The 27,331-nt window shown below is 31.8% G+C and overlaps 1 protein-coding gene across 3 annotated transcripts in view; it reads right to left on the bottom strand.

Annotated features, from left to right (window-relative positions):
- LOC118190875 (voltage-dependent T-type calcium channel subunit alpha-1H-like) overlaps positions 1-27,331 on the bottom strand; it is a 401,335-nt gene that overhangs the window by 297,463 nt on the left and 76,541 nt on the right. For all 3 annotated transcript variants that reach the window (XM_085815548.1, XM_085815546.1, XM_085815545.1), the window contains exons 2-4: positions 21,040-21,137; positions 13,714-13,885; positions 4,798-5,083 (exon numbers count right to left, since the gene is read on the bottom strand). In XM_085815548.1, the coding sequence (XP_085671674.1) occupies positions 4,798-5,083; positions 13,714-13,885; positions 21,040-21,137 (556 nt within the window). The remainder of the gene's footprint in view (positions 1-4,797; positions 5,084-13,713; positions 13,886-21,039; positions 21,138-27,331) is intronic.

Genomic DNA, 27,331 nt, shown 5'->3' with positions numbered 1-27,331 from the left:
GGAAAATAAGAACAACATTATTCAATCATTTTTAAAGGAAAAATGCACAATTTACCAACATCTAAGAATAAAAATAGTAAGTTTACGGAGCAAAGTAACAGAGTGTGTATATATATGTATATATTTATATAGGTTTGGTGCCGCCGATTGCAACCAGAAATGGAGGTGCACAAGTGCATGTTATAGTAGTCCTATATACAAAATTTCAACTTTCTGAGGCTACTCGTTTTTGAGTTATGCGAGATAAATACACACATACGGACGCTACAAAAAAATCTCTTTTGAATCCCTTTTAAGTCAGTTTTATATTTCGTTTGGGGAAAAAGAGATCTTTATTCTGTCCTTACGTACAGATGGCACGCAAAAACATCGTTAAATTGCATTTAATAACCGTCAAAATGGATTTTTTAGTTGAAATATGATTCCCGGAATATTTCGTGATTACAATACTTCCTTTACTTCGTACAAGGAAGTAAAATCAGTCTTCTAATCAATGAAGTAAACAGAAGGTATATATTTTCAATCAGATGTTAAAAACAATCTCTTAATCAGCGAAATGAATAGAAGGTATACACGTTTATTTAATCCTATGAGTTATATTTTAGAAGTCCTTCTTCTTAAAGCTATGAATATCTATGAATGTTTGGAAATATTATTACTGTAGCAGTAGAGAAAAGTTACCAAAAATATATTTAAAATTACTTTTATTTTTGTATTTCCGTTAAATGATCTCTTAAGGTGGTTAATTATTTCTAGCTTCTAAGCACTGCCAGATTTTAGTGCAATTATTTAGGTTTAAAACTATTATTTAAATCACATACGTACGGATGGTACGGATTCATAAATCATTCATGTTGCGGGACTGCAACTATGCAGATGGTTTTATACGTAAGGCAACAAGAAGTCATTTCAGAGGCACTCCACAATATTTCCATGCCTGATTATCTTAAACCTGAAATCGTTGACAAGAAGCTTCGTACTGCGCCAGCTGATATGGTGGGACATCGCTTTAGAACTACACAGAAAGCAGATGAATTAGCGGTAAGTCAATGAAATTAGGTAATATAGTTCGAAATAGCTCCAAATAACTTCTTCTGATTAAGATTACATAGCAAAACATACGTTTTACACCTTTCGAGTGCTCCAAATCCCGCATCAATTGTTAAGGCACCACCCAGCTGTTACGATGAAACTTTTGTTGCCATGATCGGTTTGTAAGTGCCCAACAGGGCCAGTTGTATCAGTTTAACAGCACTCCGCGGTCAAGTTTTGCATTGTCCATCTATATAGCGTTTAGACAATAAATCACGCTATATATCCAGTATGTTCAGCATGAAGTTATAGCATAAGTATCATCGTTGATAATCTTTTCACAATATGGGTTGTTTCACAAAATAGATTAGCTTGTTATTCTTGGAAAATTTGCCATATACCACCTATTAAAGCAACTCATCATACTGATGTTTGTCATATTGCAGAGTGGGTGGGCTAAAGTATAGGACAAGACGTCCACTGGTAGCACTAGCATATCTGCAAATATCGACCTACCTGAATGGAGACGCCTTGTAACGCTTGCTGGATTCCTAAGTAAGCGAGCGACATTGATGGTAGCAGCTGTAAGATGAAAGCGACCTAGGAAACACCAGAGCTCTTGCTCGAGAACCGCCTTCCCGATACATCATGCAGTACTGATCTCTGGAATAACTAGCGATCCTTAGACTCGAAGATACAATTCACGCATTCGCATATCTTCCCTAACCGTATTGCAAACTTCTCAATGAGGCAACACATAATAATTCTATCTGCTTTCTAGCATCCAAACAATTACACATTCACCACTGATTTTGAAGAAAATTTCCTTTAAAGATTTTACACTTTGCAAAGACATTTAACGTTATAAGGCCTTTACTCTCTTCTTTCTGCCTGCCTTTGTTGTGAATATACTCCACGCGTATTCGAGAAGTTCAGGGTTTGAAATCCCGGTAAGGGCATTGCACATTTTTCACGTCTCCTGCTTAAAAAAAAAAAAAAAAAAAAAAAAAAAAAAAAAAAAAAAAACCTAATGACTCTACAACTGGTGCCCGAACTAAAACGGGGGCGACGCTAATTCGTCACCATCAATATTTGGCGATTGGCTCGTCTAATCCCCAGTTGTCTTTAAAAGGGGGAATATATAAAGTATTTCCTCCTTCTTTTCTACATGCCTTCGTCACGTTATTGGAAGCATACGCGACGTATTCGAGAGGTCCAGGGTTTGCCGGGGCAAGGGCTTTGCACATTTTTCACATCGCCTGCTTCAGAAAAACCTAATTATTCTACAACGTATATTTATTTCGGTGATCGGACACCACAGAATATGAATTTTAAGACTTATCTTGAAGCTATGGTAATGCATCATTTTACACTAAATTTCACATACATTTTACACTCATATGAAACAAGATTCACATGTAACATTCCACAATTATGCTTACATTCAGTATTTCCGATACAGTCCTGCAGTCGGTCTCGTATGATATAGCATAATAGTTTACAGGCAGGCACACATAATTTTCACAATTACAACTTTCTGCGTTCCAGAATTATTTTGGCGTTTAAGGACTTTAGTATACACCCTATATATAAAACAGAAGTTTTATTCTAACTAGGTATTATTGGGTCATTCAGACATGAAAAATTGTTAAAATTTACTTTATAAGCGATTAAAATCAATTTATAAATATTCAGGCGTTGGTCATTGCTCTTAGAAGTTGTTCTGTTGTGATAATCGAATGTATTAATGATATGAGCACTTATTAATACATTTTGTTGTTGTTACATACAATCACTTGTCTGACGTAGTCAGCCCAAGTCCACGAAATTCTCATGGCAAGCAGCGCAAGAATACACCTATCGTTGGCAACAGCCTTGAGCACCTTACAAGTGAGAGTGCGATTTAGCTCAGTTCCGCCCCCAATTTTTGATGGAGAGCATCCTGGGTGGACGGGTTCGAGGGTCTCCCACCCCACTCCCCTTCCACCAAACCACACGAGAGGACTTTAGAGTGCCGCCATGCCGCACCGACACCATACATTTACTAACATTAATGCCTCCTCCGGGCCCTTCGGCATGGCAGTCAGAGACGTTAACCACTATACCGGTTGGGCGGCAATACACTTTATAATTTTTCAATAATATCTCATCATGAAAGTACTTTGCAACGTTTTAACAGTATCCCATTATAAGGTGCACAGTAGAAATGCGCTTGTAGCTCACATTCTGAGTTTCATATTCTAATCTATTTATTCATTTCGCATTTTTTTATCCTAATTTAAAAATATTACAAATACGTTTGTGACAAAAGACTAAGCATTGATTAGGACTAATCATCACAAGTATGCTTAATAATTAACATAAACTAAAATAGTAAGTAAGAGTTTAATAATTAACATAAACTCATATACTAAACTGAACTAAAACAGGGCAAAGCTGATTAGTCACCATCATCACATTTTTATATACTGTAACATGTTTTATAATGTATGCGATTTCATATTTTTTTACACGTTATGCTTCCAAAATTGTGTAACATTTAGACTTTCGTTGCATGAATAAAAAACGAAACAACAATGTTAATTTTTAATGGCAATACATAAATGAACGAGTATGAGAATCGGAATCTGAGAACACGAAGGCTTCAAACTATTTCCTCTAAAATTTCCAGATAGACAAACCGAGTGAGGTGATAATATGGAAAACTTTTAGATTTACAGTTAACGGTGTGGTGTGTAGTGGCGTATTTAATTATGGCAAAGCACACTAGGGCTATCTGCCTAAGGGAGCGATGCCTTCGTGGAAGACTTTCTAAGGGAAACTGGCTCGTATACACGTTACACATGGGGAAAACCACGAAAACACCCATGCAGCCAGCCCGTTCGCGGGATTCGAACCTCGGACCGAACTACCAGTGTTACAGTTAACGAATCATAAAATTAATAGTTATGTAACGATGCTGATTACATAACTGCACACATACATTTCACATTGGAGTCTTAATCATATTTATTCTAGATAAGGGCACGTGAATTACAATAATACTAATCCTGTGAGTTTTATAACTAGTGCCTGAAATACTTTTAGTTATAATGTTTTTTAAAATTTGTACTACACTTTTAGCTTAAAAATATTAGAAAATTCTTTTTTGATATTTTTAAATTATTATATGTATTACTAACATTTAATTCATAGCTAATGTTCTAAGAGATATTTCTGACAGTAGAATTATAAATGAATGATTTGGGGAAAGATTATTTTGATTAATATTAAGGATAGATACTAAAATTACAGGAAGAAGCAGTTAAACTTCCCTTTTCTGCTGTGGTGAAATCTTTGTGTTTTGATGCATATATTATTATGTTGTTTCTTTTAATAGAAAATTGTTACGCTTACGCGAATCATAAAATTAATTTATGTAACGATGCTATTTACATGAACTGCAAGCATACATTTCACATAAACTTCAAAATGCTTCAGAATATGCTATTCAGAATGCTAAAATGCATTGAATTGAAATGAAATAACATAAGTCATAAATTATGTCCTTTTAATTTTCAAATTTGTACTATTTTAATTATCATTTACTACATGTTTTTTCATTGACGCTTAGAAAAGCTTTAGAATTTTTTTTTTTTTTTTTGTATTTTTGCTATTGTAAAGTAGAAATTATTGACATTATATCAGGTTTTTCAAATATAGTATAAGCTGTTTGTTTATTCTTTTTAACCAAGATTACTGAATCAGTTTTTAATGTATACTTACTAAAAATATGGCCACCCAAGCCAATCCGATGTTATCGAACGAGATGGCCCCTTTGAATGGATTTCTGTTCCCTGCGCGGCAGAGAACATAATATTTGTTCCAGTTGACGCACGAGGTCTCGGTGGGGGCGTTGCTACTAAAGGGCACAGCAGAACCGTTGCACGTCTTACCCATATAAGTGTACGGAGGAAGGTCGACGCATTTGTGCATCCCACTGTCTTTGTCCAAGCTGCAGATGTATTCCGACTCGTCATCATCCGGGTCGTGGTAAAAAGGCGAAACGTTCCTGAAAGGAAAGAAGGTAAACGCATAACAGACAAAATAAGGACAGAAACCTTTTTCAGTTGCATCGAAATTATATGTAGGTTTCCCCCACCCGCTAGGGGACTCACGATTCCTCTATACTCTTGTTGACATTTTATACCAGAGATTTCAGACATTTTCTGAATATTTTCTGGGAATATAAATCTGCATTAAATTTACTTTTGGATACCATGAAATTGTAATAATCTATAAAGAAGCAGAATGAGGTAAAAAAATCCTATTTTGTATATTAGAAAGTGAAGGAAAGCTAGCTTTAATGCAAAAAGGAGTGATCTCTTTACAGAGTAGGAATAAATATCCTCATATATCCGTATAAGTATCCATATAACCAGGCTCTTCGAGTGTTTTAATATATGCACGTTAAATACAAGGTTGTTATTGCGATTTTGACTGTCACATTGGCGTGTTTCTCTTCTATTCTTGAGTGAAAGAAGTTCTGATAACAGTATAGTGTCAGAAAAATTGCGCTAAAATAAAATATTATTTATATGTGTTGGCAAGGGAGAAGAAGATTATAGAAGAAATTTGTATTTTATGCCTAGTACAATACTTTTAAGAAACCTTTCTTGTTTCGTGTAGCTCTAAATTAAAAACGTAGTATCTAAAAAAAAAAGGATTCATTTTTTAGACACATCATTCACAGATATGTCAGCATACTGGTTTTGGGGAAGGAATACGAGATATGTAAATAAAGTAATGAGACAATTTTTTTAAATATTTTTGTATTAAATTAAAATTACAGTCTCATATCGCCTTCTTCAAAGTAATCATCTTGGAAAGACACAGCGTTGGAAAGCATTTTTTCATCCTTCATTGTAGTACTGGAATTCGTATACAGGAATTGCCTTTGGCTAATCGGTTACTATCATTTTAATATTTTCAAATGTGCCGAAATGATATGTTTTGGGATGGTTTTCAGTTTTGGTATAAAAGTCTTATATTACGTTCATGTGATTTAAGTCCTTAGTTAAGTCACATGGACTTAAAGCGGGAGGATAAGAGAGACGCTTTTACTTGCCCATAACTCATTAATTGAAAATGCAGTGCACTGTCATGATAAAGCACCCTATTGATCTTGATACTTATTCTCACACGTATGACACTTTTTTGAAATCTTTTAAAAACTTCTTGGCAAAATGTTGGTTCACCATATGGACCTGGAGATACCAATTCTTTGTAGACGAAAAGTCATCGAAAAGAAATCAGCATGCTTTATCTTCAACTTACTCATTCTTCCTTGGGGGGGTCTAGGTGAGTTAAGTGTGCCATTCCCGGCCATAACACTTTGTTTCTGAGTCGTAATCGAACACTCAGGACTCGTCACTAGTAATGACATGTTCCAGGAAATTAGGATAATTTTCAGCTCGTTCCAAAAAATAAAGACACTTGTCCGTCTTCTTGTTGTTTTGTTCCTCCGAAAGGGTTTTTCGAAACAACTTCACGCAATTTCATCATCTCCCATTTATCTGTCAAAATCTGACGAATGGCGGTCTGATTCAACTCTTCTCCAGTCAAACTGACCGTTCAAGAGACGATCAAAAGGCACAAGATCCCAAATTATGTCAATTATGTCACCAGTTCTTGAATTTGCTGGCCTTCTCTCTTTACGTTTCGTCTTTAATAAGATTCCCTTCCTTCTGAAACACCATAAAACCACCTGAAAATTTAGGCCGTTGACAAAACATTATTTTCACAGACTTGCTGGAACAGGCAAAATCGGTGTAAGCAAAATCTGATAGCACAGTATTGTTCGAAATTTATGTCAAGAACGCATTAGAAAAAAATATATATATATAAATTTTTCCAATGCTTTAAGAACGCATTAGAAAAAAAAAAGTTTACGAAAAAAATTTATATGAACAACTATGTGACTCTTCGCAACTCAAACTCGTACTGGCAACATATGTTCATTCACCCTTCCAGCCAAAGGGAAACGCCTACGTGTTGCCAGATCGAAGGTTAAGCTTCCAGTATCAGTACTGCCATTACACTTCTCATATAAGGTAACCTTAGTGATCTGTCTAATGTCTATCCTAACATTTTTTGTGAAGAAAGAATTATCACAAGAAGTTATTTTACGAGCGCAAGAAAAATGGTAAATGAACTATGCATTGTGGGAAGAAAACATTCCCAATCAAGACGGGAAAACGGGCTGGAAAACCAGTAGTTCACTGGAAGTTGCATAATATGAAAATAAGATATGCTTTTGTACCCACAGTAAACACAGTATACTTATGCTTTTGTGATTACATAAGCGGCAATATTTATTTTAAACAATACAGTTGAAATAATTATTAAAAAACTGCTGCCGAATGTCTATGATTCCTGCCAATTTTGAAGAAAATATCTCAAAGTTGCACTAGGTATGTACACAGGAATTTCTCCGGTTTTGTACCCAACACAGCGCAAGAGTATTTGATGCCTATAGGCAAAGAAAACTTAGGCTCTGCCTCTCTAAATTATCTGTAATACATACATCTCTCTAAGACAACCAACTATGAACTTTCGACTTCTGTGAAGGTAGTCACTTACGCTACTTTCGATGATTTTAGTTACCATTAATTTATTGTTTTCAAAACTCCTGGTTACTTCCTATGGCTCACGATTACTACATTCCATGAAATCTCCATGAAATGTTTTAGTATAAATTTAAGCTACTCAAACAATATTTATTAAACATTAAATTACAGAGTATTTAGCTGAACTTTAAGAGTTGAATAGAGGGAACTATCTACATTATTTGTAATAAAAAAAAACGTAACTCCACACTTTGGCAACACTACGCGATCTCTTATATTCACTTTATGTGGAAACTAGCCATAAATTGTATAAGGTAACGCATTATCGGTTCTTTCACTTATCGCGTTTTACATACTTCTTATTTTTCAAGAGGATTATGGGATTTTCTTGGGGAAATAAGTACTATATGCTATCTAACATAGGCCGAATAATATGCAAAATGCCCGCACTTGGGAATGCGCATTGAAAATTTTGAATAAAATGTGAAGGTGTTATATAGGTGCGCAAACTGTATATTTAACTCGCATTATTTTAAGACAACACCCCCATAAAACAGCAAAATCAATAACTACATTGATTTCTTCTAAATATCATTTACTGTATTTTTTATTTTATAAGGGTACTTCTTCAAAACTATTCTATCATGTTTATAGCTTCAATTTTTATTTCAAAAAATGATTGAAAAATTGCTCTCGTATTTTGACAGAACGAATAAAAGAAAGTGCTATATAAAGGACTTTATTTCGTCTGAAAATATGAATATTTTGTGAAAAACAGTAAATTTGCAGGCTCTCTGACGTTTTTGACATTTTCATGCTCTCTGACGTTTTTGACATTAATATTTTGCTGGCAAAGATTGTTAAAAGGTGTACCAAATTATTTCACATAAAATGGAGCAAGTGCTATTTTTTATACGATAGACAGATGAGTCACTTCCTATTGTCAAATTTAAGTAGGAACGTTGGATCATCAAATAGAATGAAACGAATCATTAATTCCGTGGAAGAGAAATCTTTCTTAACGGATGTCTTCGCATCAATTAATAGTTCCAGAAGCACCATGCAATGAAGCATTATTTAATCATTAACCAGCTGGAAAGCATATATTTATTCGAAAAACAATTAACGGTTAGTTTTTCGGAAGAGGGTTTTGATGAAATCATTGAATAATATTAAAGATTAGACTTAAAACTTTATTCGAAAGCGATTAACGATAAAGTATTGCTTCATACTTAAAAATAAAAATCAAATATTTTTTTAGAAAGATGTATTGAAATTTCAAAGATTGTATGAAATATACAGGGTGATGAAAAGATTGCACACATGAATGAATGAATTATTTAATTTAAAAATTGAAACGCTTTAACGCATATATTAATGGAAAATTGTTTCAATGGATAGCGTTGTATAGTGTTAAAAGTAATACCAGGCGGAATGCCTATTTATGACTCAACATTACTTTTCAGTGCATAAATTTGATTATGGTGCAATATTTCTTTATTTAATAATCCTTTATACAACACGAAGAGATGGCACTCCTGACATCTTGATTATTCAAGAATACAATTCTGATTTTTACGTTCTAAGACAGCAATTAAAACGAAAGCATCAAACCTGATAATTTTACAGGTGTTTATTTAATAACTCTCATTATTATATGCTGCATTATCTAAGTGTAAATAAAGTGTACATATTTTATTATTATTATTATTATTTATTTATTACGTGCTCCGCCCTTAGGCACTACACGGAAAGGGAGGGATGCCCCGTGGAGGTCTTTTTAAGGGAAACTGGCTCGTATCCACGTTACACATAGGGAAAACCACGAAAACGCCCATGCAGCCAGCCCGTTCGCCGGGACTCGAACCCCGGAACGAACTACCAGTGTTCAGCGGCTTTTACCGCTCGGCCGCTGGTGGGTCAAGTGTACATATTTGTGTGTGAAATTCGCTTATCTCTGAATAAATTAAAGAAATTTATTTTTATTTTGAAGAAACTTAGAATAGCTTTACCCGCGCGTACATGATAGTGGTGAAAATGATTCATTCTTTCTTAACATCTTAAAAATTGTCACTGTTTGCATGTTTCATAATGAACGTACAATGAGAAAATAGCTCAAATCTTCATAGCACTATTAAATAGCAAGCGACTCTTTTATTGGACTTTCACAATTATTTTGTATTTAGATGACATAATTATGAATAACAGACTCACAAATAAGAAATTTTCGTCTAGGCATAAAGATTAAAATAAACATGGCTAGAAGGAGACATGCCTAGAATAAGAGAATCAGATGCCAAAAGAAATTTCAGAAATCCATCAGCTAAACTATCAAACAATAGTGTAAAATTCTGCTGAAAAAGTTCAGAGAATTTCGTGTACTACTCTTCTATATTATTGTTTATTTAATAGATTGTTCAACTGTTTGGTATTCGAAGAATCATTGTCCCATAGCACATAGAGTAGTATTGCAAAATAATTTTCATTACAGAACTAAATGAATTTTAAATTCATACCCTGATTTATTTAAAAATCAACATGTAACTTTACGCTTTTAAATTTGGTGGAATATATATTGGCACTGTTTAAAACCTATAGTTAGTTTTTTCATTACAAAATACAAATCGTTATTATTATTTGCATTACCATAATAATAAAGACAGGAAAAGAAATGTAAATAAAAAAAGGCTAGATTTTTGTTTTAAACAAATACTATTCCGCACACAACATTTATGTTAAACTGAAGACCAGTTAATATAAATACTGGTCTTCAATTTAACATAAATGTTGTGTGTAGTTTAATATACGTGTATGAATGTATGTAATACTCTTTATTTAATATCCTTTATACAAAACGATGAGATTTTTTATTGAAAGAAAAACTAACGCTTTTATGATAGTGATCAACCGCTTTGAAGCACAAGCATGTTCATGAGGAAAGAAGGCCTTGGAAATACAGTCGCTCTTTTCTGTTATTACAGAATTTTTTTACACTCCAATATAACTTCTTTCTTTTACTCGACGTTAATTTTCATTTATACTCACAGTAAAACGAATTTTAGTTAGCTACCTTTATGATTTTAACTTATTTCCTTCTTTGGAAATTCTTGTTAATTTATACATTGATAGACAGAACAGCATTACAATTTAATGTCTATAGCTAATATATTATGCAGAAATATTAACATACAAATTTTTACATAGAGCTCAAATGATTACATATTACTCAAATACTGAAATATAATTAAAACATATCTAATTTATAATCATTGATAAATTTTAATATAAATCTGTTATTTAAAATACGAGAGTGTTGAAATTGCTTTAACACAGTATTATTTCCTAGATGCATTATTTTTTTATATTAATATTATTTTCTTTCATAGTATATTTATTCAAGGGCATTTAAAGCAGTTTATTAATAAATATATTTTCTTTTAATTAAAATCCTAGATCTAAAATAATTTTAATATCAATATTTGTCTTGACATTAATCTTCAAGAGCGATGTGCAAATAAACTCTCTGTGAGACATTGATTAAAAGCGTTTCAAATGTTTTTAACAGTGAGATTTGTTTAGAAGGAAAAACATAAACTGTTAAAATTTGAATGTAATGGCCTTAAACAAATATTTAAAGTTGGGAAATTTTGAACCTCATTTATTTTTAAGAGTGCTAAATTGTAAACATTTAATACATGTATGAAATATTAAACCACTAAGAATGTCTTATTAAGTCTTGGTTAAAATCATTAACGTAGTTATTCAATCTCAGTAAAAATGTGTTTCAAATATATTAAATATTCAAATGATGTATCATTGTTAAATATTTAATAATCCATGAATTTTTAAGATGAATACATCAAAGAAAAATAGAGGATCTTTAGAATAAACAGTTGCAGATTTTATTGCGAAGAGATTATAACTTTTTGATAAAAGTATGGAGTTCAAATGAAATAAGCCTCACTTTTGTATAATTAAGTTAATAAATTTAACTAAATTTTCGTATACTGAGAAAATTAGTTAATTAATGGATAATGGGTAAACACTGTAGCTTTATTTGTTTAAAAGAAAGGAGACATTCATTAAAAGTTTTTTTAAGATGACCACAAAAAAAGCAAAAGCCTGTTTAGCCTCAGAGAAATGATGTGGAACTAAACTGCCAGTGCTAATCAAGCTTAGTTTCTTACAGATTGTCATGACACAGAGACTGACTTTCACTGCTTTTATATTTAATCAATGTCTAAATATTCATTTCTTCTTTTACGTCAGCATTTCAGAAGACGTATTTAATTTGGGGATGATTTTGTTACAAGAGTAATGTAATTATGTTTAAGTCGTGAGTTTTTAAAGCATTAATTTTAATGTTGCTCTGTAGCGTTGTGACCACGGGTAGCTGGAAAGTTGTTAAACAAAACTGATAAAATTTAAACCAGACAAACTTTAACATTTAACAAAAGGAATTTAATTAAACACAAACGCTACATAAAGAAAGTTACATGACAAAACTAACAAGAAGTAACACAAAGAAATATTACTCGAAAGAAAATAAAAAGTACATATTTATAGTCCTCTGCCGAAACACGAACTAACTAGTTCGGGCGTAGGTGTTTTTGAATAGCGTCCGATAAGGTGGCGCTGCAGTACATGGGGCTGTTTGCTAACGTTCGTGACAACTCTAAATATTATACTTTCCATTTAGGGTTCCTCAGTTGTGCGATTTATTTTTTCCCTATATTTTGCAATTTTCAGACATTCTGAAAAGGTAAAATAATTTCAGAAAATCAAATTTTTGAATTTAAATATACATTTATTTATACATCACTCTAGAAGGTGAAAGCAGGTCCAGACATCCGGGCGGCTTGCATAGACTAATCGGGTATCGGAAATATTTAAAGCTACACTCCGAAATCAAGACAGTACATGGCCATACAAGGGCAAAGTATCACATTTTTCTGCATGCGTAATTAATTTTTAAAACAATGTGTCCTATCAAACAAAACAAAACAAAACAAAAAAAAAAAAAAAAATGGTGGAAAAATATGTGGTTAAATTTAAAATTTCTTTTGCCACATACCAACTTGAACTCATGTTCTTTCATATGAAATTTTAATGCTCTTCAATTAAGGGAGCATTAAAATTTAATATCAAAGAAGGGAATCCCATGTTCATAATAAAGAAATAAACAAATCTTCGATGGCTAATCATAGTTGGTCATTTAACCAGTTTTCATTTTGATTCTGTGAAACGTACTTACAAATTTTATTTCTTCAGTGGTGAATAGGATTTTTCGGTTTTAGATTTCATAACAATTTGTTTAGTTAATAACATTAATTCCAACCCAACGCTTTCAAATTTCTTATAGGTTAGCTTTTTCATGTTTCACTATAATGTTTGTCAACAGATGGCACCACTTTCATTTTCTCTTTGTTAAGCCCAGAACTTTTCCTTTATGTTTAAATTTATAAATATAAAAATATCGATTAATTGGTTTGCGCTCGCATTAGTATACACTTATAATAAAGAAATTTCATTCCATTTTCAGAACGTCTGAATTTATCTTAATTCATATTCTTTCTTCCAAGTTGAATTCATCAGCAGAAAATTTGTATACCGATATCGGAACGACTGGGTTAAGTGAGTCCTAATCATATACTAGTGTAGTTTTATTTCAAGAAATGCATATAATATATATATATATATATATATATATATGTATGTGTGTGTATATATATGTGTGTGTGCGTGTGTGCGTGTGTGTTTGTGTTTATATATATAATTAGCTGTTCTTAAGTATATATAAAACTGGACGGATTAACTCTTCTTAAGTAGCATCATTAAAACTTGTCTAGGAAAATTTAAGCATTGATAATTCGTTTCTGCGTTGGAAAAATATAAACATCCGCCATTTCTTAATGTATTTTGGCAATGTCCTCAATTTAATAATAAATATTGTACTTCAGGCGTTTCTACTGAAGTCAGTTGATTGTTTTCGCATTGTGATAACTGCAAGTGTTGAGTTTTGTTTTACACAATTTAAAGCTAATTAATAGAATACCAAAAAAGCAATACTTACTCCGGGTAGGAAACGTTTTTAGGAAGTTCTATATAGCACCGTTGTCGTAGCAGGCCGGCCCATAGCTGTACCCCCACTATGCCGAAAATGAAGAACACAAAAAAGCACAAGAGTAGAACGTTCCCCAGCATTGGAAGTGTATCGAGAAGCAGCATCACTAAAATTCTCATGCCTATGGAAGAAAAAGAAAGCAGCTAAGCTTGCATGCAAATTTTACTTATCTTAATTTTTTGCTATATATGTGATGACTAATTTATTTGAAATTAAAGGATTTTTTTTTTTTTTTTTTTTGTAATTAAGACAAGGTGTGAAACCTAAAAATATTTTACTTGGAGTGGTTATAAAAACTCTTCACTTGCAAGGAGAATATAATTTATTCAAGGGGTATATATATATATAACTGATGTTTTCTTTAACCTGAATTTTCATTATGCTGTCTTACTATCGAAAGCGCGATCCTCTTTGGTGCTTTGCCAGAGCACTTGTATTCGTCCAACAGACGTGTTAAATTGCATTTTTATGGAATTACCAGGGCAAAACAAATGTTAAAAGCAGTTTTAAGCAGCTTTTGCTTCTATTCTTCAAGTTTTGCATATCTCTTGATCGTATACTTCAAGAGAAATGCAAAATTTAAAGATCGTATGAGCGATCCTTCGAGATTTATATATCTCTTGATTGTGATTTATATCAGTTCTACGAGTTTTGCATATCCCTTGATCGTTATCCGATGTCCAGTTTCCTAATTGTGACAGCTATTTTTTCAATAAATCATGTCCGTTTCGTAAATATTATAGGTCTGAATTGTACTGACGTATTTGCGCTTTTTGCGCTCTGATAGTATTGCGAATCTTTATTTTAACTTAAAAGGTAATAAGAAACTATAATGAAAAATACCTTTTAATTTTCTAAATTATTAATTTTCATTTAAAGATTCAAATAAATAAACTGATGAATTTTTTTAAGTGATAAAATTAATTGTTTCTTAATAATAAGTCGTTCTTAAGGATATTTATGTCAATATCTTCCAAATGTTATAAAAATTTCAATATGTTAATATCTTTCAAACTGTTATTTTGGACTTAATCATTCTGAATGTAACAGACTGTAGATAAAATAAGAGCCGAAGGCTGTTGTAGAAAATCTGTGAGATAGACAACAAAGCCAAATGTCAGAAAAGCTGCTACGAAAGAAGACGTTGCATACGAGGAAAATGCATGCAGAAAGAGGATTTCAGTACCTCAGGATTTCAGCACCAGTCGCTATGGCAGTCAGGGTGACAAACCACTACACCGGCTGGGCGGCATCTTCGAAACATAACGGAGACAGATTTCTAGATGAATATCTAAATTCCTGAATTCTAGAATTTTAGATGTGATCTTATAATTTCGCGAATATCAGTATGCATTCACGTGACATAACGTGATGACTGAAATACTTCAGTATAAATGGTAGTACAGAAAATACAACACTGAAATCAATAGAAGGGTGATATTAATGTCGAACGTGAGTAAGAACGTGAAGCGCGAATCAAATTTTGGTATATAAATTTTGAGATATATATTTTTTATGATCGTGCCAATCAGATTTGATATAGATGTTTTATGATCGTGATATGAATAAAAGTTTAGATTTAACTAAAATCTTCGACTGAATCGATCCCGTCTAACAAGTAAGGCAAGAGAAGTTTAAATAATTATGTTTATTTGGATGATGAAATGATAAATTCAAAGTGAACTTCACTTTGGTTGCATCATTTACGGTATTACGTTTGGTTGCATAATTTATGGTGTCGAAATCCGGAAAAGGCTTTTATGTTAAGTAAACAGATAAGTAAATAGATAGTAAACTGAATAAATTAGATTAGCCAACTAAATAATTTAAAATGTTAAAATGAATATCGACACTTTGAGAAGGATTGGATGCCCTATCAAACGAGCGGTAAGGGAAACTATGAAACTGTTAGAAAGCAAAATAAACAAAAACGAAATATTAGTTAATTTAATTGATAAACCTTTAACGAAACTTTTAGATAAGGAAATGAATTATCTTGACTAAGAGATTCTGAAACTGTACAAAACTAAAGAAACAGGATAGGACATTGAGAAACAAGGAGAGTACAATGGCATTATTATTACAGTCCGCGGGTGCGAATAGAATCCTTAAAACGAAAGAAAGCGAAACTAAAAAAATTGAAAGCACGAATGTTGCACAAACTTAAAGTGAAGAACAAAATACAGTAACCCCTAATCGCGACAGATGCTCCAGTATGATGGAAATATATTAAAGCTGTAATGAATTTAATTCTAAATTTGAAGTAGCTATACCTTAGAAAAATGCGATGTGTTAGTCCTCTCTTTCTAAAGGTACATTTATAAATAGTGTAAGGGAAAAAAAATCTTGTGGAGTTTGCAAACGAGGGAATAGTAAATTGATCTGCAATAAATCCATCGTTCTTCTTTCCTCTGGAGTCTGGTCAGAACGGCTGTTGAAACTAAAAGATGATTTGATTTCGGCAGGGTGTAGGAATGAAAATCATTGCGAAATTCTACTTGAAACAACTTCAGTTATAATGATAGTTCTCAAAGCAAAGAAATCATAATTTTGTTAGATAATGCATCAGAAAGATCTTCTTGGAAAACGAATTAGCTGTAGTTAAGAAAATGCTCATCATTATTTAAGGACATCTAGCAGTTTATACTTCAAATTCAAGAGTACCAGTACAGAAAACGTATGACATAGTGCAATGTACTCTCTCAATTCAAGTGATCCTGAACAGAAAACCACAACTGAGTCTCTTCTAACTGAATTTATATTGACAGAGATTTACATTCACATTTCTGCTTACAGTTTAAAATACCACATAATGAATTGATGCAGGTGTTTTAAAAAAAAGAACATTCAAATTTAAGTAACTCCTTCAGAATTGGATTGTGTTGTCTTATTGGAAAACCCCTATCTTTTGAATATCCATTCGGGGGAACAGGAACAATGGAACAAACGTCAGTTTTTTAAGAGAGACCTGGTTCGGAATGGTTGTTTAGGGTAGAATTTTTTTCCGGGATTTAAATTCTAAACAAAATGTTTCAGCTATGAAAACTGAATGTTGCATAGCATTAAATAAAAATGCAGTTTTGGCAATTACAATCAATGAGAATAAATGGTGCGTATAATGGTAGTAAGAAATTTAATGAGGGGATTTATTTCTCAATTCAAAAGTAATTTCAAATTTAAAAATGAAATGTATACAAATAACTATTCTAGGAATAAAAGCCAGATGAATTTACTGACAATTTCACGGTAAAAAAATGAAGATTTCATAACTTGAGCGTAAAAATGGGGGGGGGAGTTTGAATGCGTAATGAATATAAGAACATTGTTGCGGAGTACTTAAATCTGAGTACTGTTGAAGAGTGCTGTTCCTGCTTTGAAAGAAATTCTTATATTATATGCCTCATTCAACCGTTGTAAGAACAGAGAGAGATACCGCAAAAATTAGACTAGTATTTCAATGCGTCGTCAAAAGTGGGTTTTTTTTTTTTTTTTTTTTTTTTTTTTTTTTTTAAATGGTAGGGCACTTTATTCAATAGTCATTAGCCTTGCGCTACTACAACGGCCGGAAGTGGTGGCCATATCATTATGGAAGCACCTAATAGATGGCCACCATTGCCGCCTATGAATGGATGGAGAGTTACAGCCATGTCTTCTCCGGGATTCGAGCCCGGGCTCGTCGCTATGGCAGTCAGGGTGACAAACCACTATACCGGCTGCGCGGCATCGTCGAAAGGTAACGGGCACAGATTTCTAGATGAATATCTAAATTCCTGGACCAACGTCGAATTCTAGAATTTTAGATGTGATCTTACAATTTCACGAATATCAGTATGCATTCGTCAATGATATTCAAAGAGCATTTTTGACAATGCTGAAGAGACTAGAGTCTTTGTTTCCAGACGAAAAATATTTTAGAGTTTAAAAATTTTTGCGGGTAACTCAAGTGTCCTTTGGAGTGTCTTCAAGCACGTTTATCCTTCTGTGATTATTAAATACCACATTCGAAAAAATAAATATGAGCAACGAGAAACTTTTAAAATGCTTAACTCGGCACTTTATGTGATTGAAATTTTCTACGGTACGAATAAAATAGATAAAACTTTAAAATGTAATCAGAACACTGCAGAAATTCTTGAAGACGCGAACATGAATTTAAGAAAGTTTTGAACGAATTCGAATGAGCTGAAAATTTTGGCGCGAACGAGGTATGTCTTAAATGAAAGACGCTAAAGAATGTTCTTTGAAAGTGTTAGGAATAATATCGAACACCGAAGAAGAGACGTTTACATTAGATATGAAACAGAACACTTTCTTGCTATGACCGATGATTTAAAAAATTCAAAACTTAGCTTACTTCAAGCTTCATGGAAAATATTTGACCCAGCTGGATTTTATTCACCATTTATTGTTCTCATAAAATTATAACTGCAAGAAACATAGAGAAATGGATTAGGATGGGACGACGAATTATCAACTGGATGAAGTAAAAATGGGAAAACTGGAACTCTCAGATCCATCTCTTGAAAGACTTCACGATCGAAAGAAAATATTTTTCCTTTCCTTTTAAACTAGCGAAAGAATTAGAACTGCATACATTTTCCGACACTAGACGTACAGCGTTCGGAGTAGTAGCGTGTTTTCGTTACGTGTTACGAGACGATTGTATTTATGTGAGTTTCATAACTGCGATATATAGAATTGCAGCACTTGAAAGGTTGATAATACCATGACTTGAACTAATGGAAATTGCCATTGCTTCTAGAATTTTATAATATTTGAAACACAAATTCATTTCTTAGTTTCTAAAGCGTATTTATGGAGTGATTTCTTAATCACTCTTCAATGGATTCAATGGAAGACTTCAAAAAAATATAAAAAAATAAAAATAAAAAAAGCTTTTGAATCGAACCGAAGAATATCCAAACTCTAATTCAGAACTCATGCTGCTGAATGGAATCATTATAAAGGGAAGGACGATCCCACAGATTACATACCTCGAGGAGCGACCTCTAAAAAGATTTTCCGATGTGGCTGCAAGGTTTAAATGGCTTCATTTGCTGAAGAAAGAGTGGCAAAAAAAGCCTAATAAAGAAAGATCTTCAAGTATGTCCTACGAAAAAGAACTAAGCTGGATGAAATATTACTTTTGAGTACGAAGTTTTAATATGACATCTTTACTGGATTTGAAAAGGTATACTAGTATTTAAATAAGTATAGTAGTATTTGAATAAGTATAGTATTTACTGGATTTGAATAAGTATGAAGAAATGATATCGTATTACCAATTAGAAAATTTAGAAATAAATTCGATTCCATAGGCAAATTTAAAAATAAAACTAAACGATGTAAACGAATTAAGTGATGAAGAACTTCCTGGTGCCGAAATGGTGCTGTTAAGATTACTATCCTTCCTGATGCTGTTAAGACTACTATCGTCATCTCATAAGGTAGTTCATGTAACTTTACTAAACTAATGGCTTACTTTAGCAGCTACAGTTATTATATTTTATAAATTATTTAAATGATTTTGGACTTAAATGAGTGTCTTATAAGGCATTTGTCCCGCCTTCCTAGCGTGCCTTCGTGCTGTAGTAGTTCTGCAAGCTGGGCCGGTATTCCAGAGGTCCGTGGTTCGATTCCCGGCGAAGGCGATTGCTGACTTTTCATCTTGCCTGCTTTCAAAAAATAAATAATGTCTCTACAGTCTTATATAGTAATTAAAGAAACATTGTTTGTGATTTAGCGCATCAGCACTTTCTTGAGCAGATTTTTGTCAAAATATAGACCGTCAACAAGTAAAAGACCTGAAAAAATGTAAGCTCAAACTATTCAATTTTTCAGTCAAATTCTGTAACAAAAGAACTGTATTATGAATTCTTAAATAAGGTACTTGATAAAATTTAATTCTTTGTTTAAACAAAACAGTTGATTTCTTTTTTTACTATAATGTGATTCTTAGCTAAATTTGGTAATCTGAGCTTGGTAAAACCTTAATTACAATATATGTACATTACATATAATATACGCAAGTCAAGTCATTACAAACAAAATCTAAGGAAAGCAAGCTAAATTTATTTGTACTGAAAATACTTCTTATACTGCCTGGCATGCTGTATTTGGTACACGGTTCCAAATTTGTTATTTCTTTTGTAATGCTGTCTTAAGTTTTGTTACGCAAGTCTGAAATCACTGGTCGCTACAAATTGTTAAATATCGATTAATTATGAGCTGAAACTTCCATGGAAATTTTCAGTGTCAGAATATTTTAGAGTTATTTGACCATGCACGTATGACGCGTTAACAATTTATTAAGTACTATATTTTAAAAATTTGCAAATACTTGAAAAATTCATAAAAAACAGTAGCTATTAGGAATCAGGTTTGCATGAAGATGAATCCTAACGAGGGAAATTTGTATTAGTAACAGTTGAATATTTATAGGACAACATCTCACCAATGGAGAGTGCTCAATGATTCGAAAGCTATAGCGGTTTAAACTATTTATTGTGGTACAAGGTACCTATTATCCTTTCCGTGAGGGCTGATGCATAGATAAAACACATGCTACAACCAAAAATTAATCTCAGTTGTCCTCAGGAAAATCTTTTGTAAATAAAAGTAATCATTCGGTATATTTCCTAAAGAAACTAAATAATAAACATTAATCGCATTTTATTTTCATTCTGTGGGGGATCACTGACGTCAGTGCGGTACAACATCTTCTACCGATAGGAATTGGGATTAAATAAATGAAATACAAATTATGATTCGCAGGCTTTTTTGTAAATCATATTCATTTAGACAATTAGATTTATTTCCATATAATTTAAAATCTTCATTAACTTCTGGTGTGGTGTGGTGTATTTAATTATGGCAAAGCACACTAGGACTATCTGCCTAAGGGGAGGGATGCCTTTCGTGGAGGACTTTCTAAGGGAAACTGGCTCGTATACACGTTACACATGAGGAAAACCACGAAAACGCCCATGCAGCCAGCCCGTTCGCGGGATTCGAACCTCGGACCGAACTACCAGTGTTCAGCGTCTTTACCGCTCGGCCGCCGGTGAGCCATTAACTTCTGGAGTATACCCAAATATCGGTATATATATATACACTCCAGAAGAAGATACAGATAGATACTGATTCCATGAAAGATACTGATTCCTGAAGATACTGATTCCATGAAATAAAACTTACTACATTAATTAGCCTTACTTAAACATTAATGATAGTATGCACAAAATTAATGCGAGGAGATGGAAAGAAATCACTTACTTGGTATTCTATTGATTGCCCTGAGCGGTCTAAGAACTCGGATTGTCCTAATCGCAGAAAGATTAATATTCCCAACATCAAGGCAGTATTCTAAAGCTCTGAAAAGTACCAAAACATTGTGTGTTAAAATAAGAAAAGTATATAAAGGAACATATAAGATAACACATAAATAGTTTGATAAAAACTGCAAAATAATCTTTCGTGTTATTTCAAAACTGGACAACTAATTCAACCGTGAAGTTGAAATTTCGGTTGAATGCAAAAAAGCAAAAATCTACTCACACTCACCTGCAGCTGAATTGGGAAGCACATGTTTATATTTTCCAATTTGCCCTGATGAAAAGTCAACCTTATGTCATTATTTATAATGTCATTATTTATAATTTTATGTCTAAAGGTTTTATTGTTGTTTACAATATTTATACTGGCTGTATACTCAAAATGCTTCCTTGTAATCTTTGGTACGCAATCGTATGCAAATTATAGATATTTTATATTTCTAGGAATTAAGATTTTTTTTTTTTTTTTTGATTTTCGTCAGTATTACAATGCATTCTTTTCAGTACATTCTCCATTTTATTATATGCACTCATTCAAACGAAAAACTAATTTTTTTTTTTGTCTTCAAAGAATGTTTTCGATGTCTCTTCAGTCTGTCTATATATGATATGGTAAAACTTTCAAATCGAACAACCTACAAAGGCTTTTTCAAATGTCGGAGTAGATGCAGGAACAGAAATATGGAAACAAAATACTCCTCGCAGACTTTGAACAATTTCTGAAGTGTTATCGCCTCTTTCTACGAAAAGAAAATGATTGATCTTCGTATTTTCTGTAGTTGCAAAAACAGTTCTATAAAATGCACCTCTATCAATACAATAACTGAATCGGACTAAACAAAATGTTGTACAGGATAGCGACATAAACATGTTAAGACCTTTCTTTGGCCGATAGAGTTGGCTGTATGATCGAAGAAAAAAATTGGATCTCTATTTCTAGAACTTTAAAAATATCTTACATACGTTTCCTCAGTAATGTTGTTAATAAACTTTATAATGAGATGTTAAGAATATTTCACTTCCTGTTTTTCAGCTAAGACACTAAGAAAATCAACAAAATAAATTATATTTTAGACTATCTCCGATTAAATAGTGCCAAGGCAAATTCGAATAATTTAAATCCAGCTATCACTTTGGATGTCATGTTTAGCAAAGCCAAATTTAATTTTACCGAAGCGAGTGTTACAAATTATCGGCTAAATCATTCAACGGATTGCTCTACTTTTACTAGTTTATCATAATATTAGGAAATATGAAGTTTTTCTAATTTTAATGATGCATATCAGTTAGTTTAATTTAAATACCGTTTTATGCTGTAACTAAAACATAAATGTTGCTTCTTGTAAGTGACACAACATGTTTACTGACTTACGCACTAGCATTTCATTAAAGGAATAGTTTAGCTTATAGTGTAAGAACTATAAGATTGCACAGTCCATTTTATTTCAGAATAAAAAAATAATACTTGTATTTTATAGCGGTCTAACAAAAAAGATCAAGTATTATTTCGCCGAGAAAAAGTTCTTCCATTTCTTGCAAGTTATAAACTTTCTATTCACGAAATCGTAAAACTTGAAAATATCCATACCTCTGCAGTACTTTTCGAAACGTTTATAAGTTATAAAACTGCTTTCAACTAAAAATATGTATTTAAAACATGAACTAGAGCTCTATATTTTCTCTCCTAAATCTTAAATAATTAGAGCAGTTCTTTTCGAAGTTTTAACATATTGCTGTTTCCTGGTTTAGAAATATAATTTATAGTGTGAGATATAAAAATGCATTGAAAATATAATTACAAAAAATGCACATCTCATTTAATGATGATTATGGTAAAAATTTATATTTAATATTGAACAATATATGTTTACATATTATATATATTTATATATTATTAAAATGAATATTACTTATAATATGTATATATATATATATATGTAATGATATTTTCAAATGAATTGATTAAATTAAATTCTAATCATATTCTTTAATGATGTGTTGGCGATTCTCTACCTAAATCGCATCCCTGTTCCTAAATTTTGGCGAAATCATTTCTTTATTATCAATTATATTAACCTGTTGGCGCCCGCCAAATCGCCAAACTCAAAAATCTGTCATATTACATAAAGTCCTTATGAACATTCCTGATGAGAAGATAGCGTCACCTAGTGATTTCAATTAATATCGCTGATTGGATGATATATATATATATATATATATATATATATATATATATATATATATATTAACTATAATATATTTGTATATTATTAAAATGAATTATTCAAAAGTCGAAAATATGATAAACTACATTCTTAATGTTATAATTTTCAAACCCAGAAATTACGGAATTAGTGTTTTAAATTGAAATATTTCCTTTACAGAAGCATTTAATAATGAAAAATATGTATCAACTAAGTTTAATAATAATAAATATTTGTCATCAGTCATAATGTAACCTTATTTTATGATTCTTATAAAACTGTACGTAAATGATTAATTTACAATACATAAAAATATGATAAAGCTTCTATTCGAATAATTTTTGAGCTCTTTACAAGTATTTCACTGTTGTCTTCCTTTTCAATATTACTTGTTATCTTGAGATGAGTGCATTACAACTGGACTTTGGAAATCATTGATTATTTTCCTTTAAGGAATATTGTTATAGTTTTGGATGACATTTACAGTTTTTTCTCTTCTTTGTAAAGCATTTGAAACCGAATCGTCAAATATTTATATCTGGTTATATAAAGAAGGATTAGAATATGGAACATAAATCTAGTATCAATGATGATTTTTTTTTTTTTTTTTTTTTTTTTTTTTGTGTGTATGTGTGTGTGTGTGTGAAATAATCTGTAGCTATTGAAAAAGGAAACATTGTGCAAAATATATAGCGCTATTACTTTTTGCGCTTCTAAGCAGGAATTCGAAAGGATATTTAATGATTTCTTGTTTTTCCAAATCCCGTGAAAAATTTGTCAAGAAATTAAGAAAACTGTGTTCTGAATCCGGAAATACCCAAATATGAAATATATATACTATTCGCAATTATTTTCTCAAATGAAACTCTAAGATTAGTTATAAATATAACCTGAATCAAATACTATATTTGCTGCAAATACTAATGCTATATTAAATACAGCTCACATTGCTACGCTGCTCTTTCTAAATGTGGAGCAAATTTTTTTCATGATCATTTAAGAAACGGAAAAGAATGGGAATACACTAAAGTGAATGACAGCTGGTTAGAAATATTAAATAATGACAAACATGTATCAATCGAGTTTAGTAATAGGTAGTTCTAATTTCTGAATGCACAACAGAGCATTCAAAAATTAGATATGCATTTAAATGTTATTGATTTATTTAAATTTATAGTAAAAATATATTTAAAGAAACCAATGTAACGGTTTCCAGAATCGCAGAAAACACTATGCATTCAAAGCAAATGCCAAAATGCAGTTCGTTCTAACTGGATCACACTCATTAAAGTATTATATGTTATCAATTTTGAATAAATAAAGGTAGTAATCGTTACAATGTTAATATTTTTAGAAAAAACTTCAATTCAAATAAAAATCTATATAAAATGGTAATCTGCTTGTTAGCAGTTACTTGTAACACTTGTTAGCAGTTGCTTGTAACTTAACTGTTACTTTTTAGCAGTTACTTGTAACTGCTTGTTAGCAGTTACACTCATTAAAGTATTATATGTATTATAGTATTATAGTATCTATTTAAAAATAAATTAAAGTATTATAGTATCTATTTAAAGGAACTGCTTGTTAGCAGTTACAGTAATATCCACTAGCGATCTACGGAAGTTAAATTTAAGTCATTTCGAAAATATACAAAAATTCTCGAGAAATACGATTTCTTGTTTCCTTCCTATGGGTTTTTTATGGGGAGATTGTAAACATCAATTATACAACTCGTGCGATAACAAATTGTTATTGAGCATTCTGAGTCAATTCTTAAAATGATTTTTACGTATAGTTAAAATGGCCAAGCTGTCAATTTGGATGCCGAAAAATATTTTAATTTGGTTTTCGAATAAAGTTGTTTCTTTCACTAAGCTTCTGTAAACATCTACATAACATAAAATGCAATTTTCTGGGCTAATTTTACTCGTGATCAAGCTAAATAGCTTTACGACCTAATTCTGAGCTTCAAAGTACCCTCTTATTATAGAAATTCAGACATTTGTTACCGAGTTCTGCAAAAACTTTACTCCTTAATTTTATTGCATACAACTATTTAAAGGAACCGTTCATCACAGAGCATTGGAAAATATACAAATTTTAGGAAGGTCTGATATTCAGGAATAAACCATTAAATTAGACATCTGTGTTTTCAGATAAAAATATAGTAAGAGAAATTTCTAAAATTTTACTTCCGTTTTGAGTTCATGACATGTATGTTTATATGACAAAGCACTGCTTTTTTTTTTTTTTGGCATTCTACCAATGCGAACTCCCTAAAAATTAAGGATGAAATTTGCATCTGTAATGGCCAAGAATTTTTCTTGAAATAAAATACGATAATAATCAGAAGAATCATATCAATGTTAAAAGTCCTACTACAAGATATATTTTAGCTGTCGTAAATAATTGACAAGTAAATGAGTACACGAATAAAACAAACTATTCATAAGATTTCTATTTTCATTTTAGCAACCAATGGTAACATTCGATACTTGGTAAAAATTAGTTAATTTTTAAAAATGGATAATAAGATCAACATGGATAGAAAGATTGAAATTATTTGTGTTTCTCGGCTAATTCTAATGAACTTATTCATAATTCAGTTTTCTGTATAAAAGCAGCTTCGTTGTACTTTACAGAATGAACATATATGTTTAAATTTAAATTTCATTTAGTGATTTAATTTGATTTAGTTTAATAAACTACGCACATGATAAAAATCTTCCGAAAATATTCATTAAAAAATGTAAATAAATTTAATAAATGGCATTTTAATTCGCAGTTTTTAGTGCAGTGAAGTAATTTTATTTTAAAAGATTTATAATTTTTACTTAAAGACAAATTTTCCAAAAGAAATAAATCATTTCTGTACAGAAAAACCCATACAGCATAAAACTGGCGCTTTCTTCATATCACAGATTTTCATTTTCTTAAGTTTCATTTTAATATGCCCTACTTGGAAGCAAAATCCGCTGAGAATAGGAAATTCATAATTGCGATATCTTTTACTCTCTTTTTCATTTTCAAATTCTTATTGAAAATTCTTCCAAGAACTGCAGACGGCTGTTGGAAAGCAATCTTCATGTGGCATAGCTCTTTCTAATCAACAAAACATATGCCTTTCTTTGAAATGGTAAAAACTGCACAACAAAACCAAAATAGAGGCATTTTAAATCGATTCCTCGTCTCTTTTCTTCTTTTTTATCTCCGCTCTCTTTGCTTCTTCTCACTCCTGTTTTTCGCAATTTCAGTCTCGATACAAGGAATGCCTTAAAGTCACGACAGTCGTCCACCCTCGACTTCCTTTTACTCCGGCTCCACTTTTACCCGATTTCTTGCCCCCCCCCCCATAATCTCTTTCCCTTTCCGCGCTCGGGACGTGATTTCGGCTGATTTTCTTGTTCTCCAGAAAGAGATCTGCAATTCACTGGATAGAATTTTTTTTTTAAACTCCCCATTCCTTCGTTCCCTTTTATTACGGAGTAAAAAAGCGTGGTGGAATCCTTTTAACAACTGTTTGAAATATTTGCACAATGCTCCGATCTCAGTTATATTTCCGTTCTGCTGTCAGAGCATTCATATTCCAGAATTTTGAGTATGTGGGTCAGAAAAACATACATTGTGATGGAACTATAAATTATTTACTGTATAGTTTAGCATTCAGTGCATTCGAGGCGTAATTATACTGTACAGAAATTGCTAAATGTTCTGTTGTTTTTCGAAATGAAAATATTTTTCAGTAATATTGCTTAAGAAAAATCCTGATATTATATAATATCGGTTGCAAAGTCTAGTAAAAAGCTAAAGTTAAATATATATATTTAAATATTGAGCATTGTAACGAGGGAGTACAAATATAATTTTTTTTTTTTTTTTTTTTTTTTTTTTTTTTTTTGTTTAGACCAGTAATGGCGAACCTATGCCCCACGGGCCATACACTGACCCATAGAAGTTTTTAACTGACTTACGATTGCTAGCCATCCACTTGTTTGAAAACGTGAGTTTATTTAGATTGTTTTAATATAA

This window comes from Stegodyphus dumicola, chromosome 4 (assembly GCF_044657685.1).
Source record: "Stegodyphus dumicola isolate Sdum_Otavi_A_Nest chromosome 4, ASM4465768v1".
In the NCBI taxonomy this organism is placed as follows: Eukaryota; Metazoa; Arthropoda; class Arachnida; order Araneae; family Eresidae; genus Stegodyphus; species Stegodyphus dumicola.
This window is presented reverse-complemented; position numbering and strand designations above follow the sequence as displayed.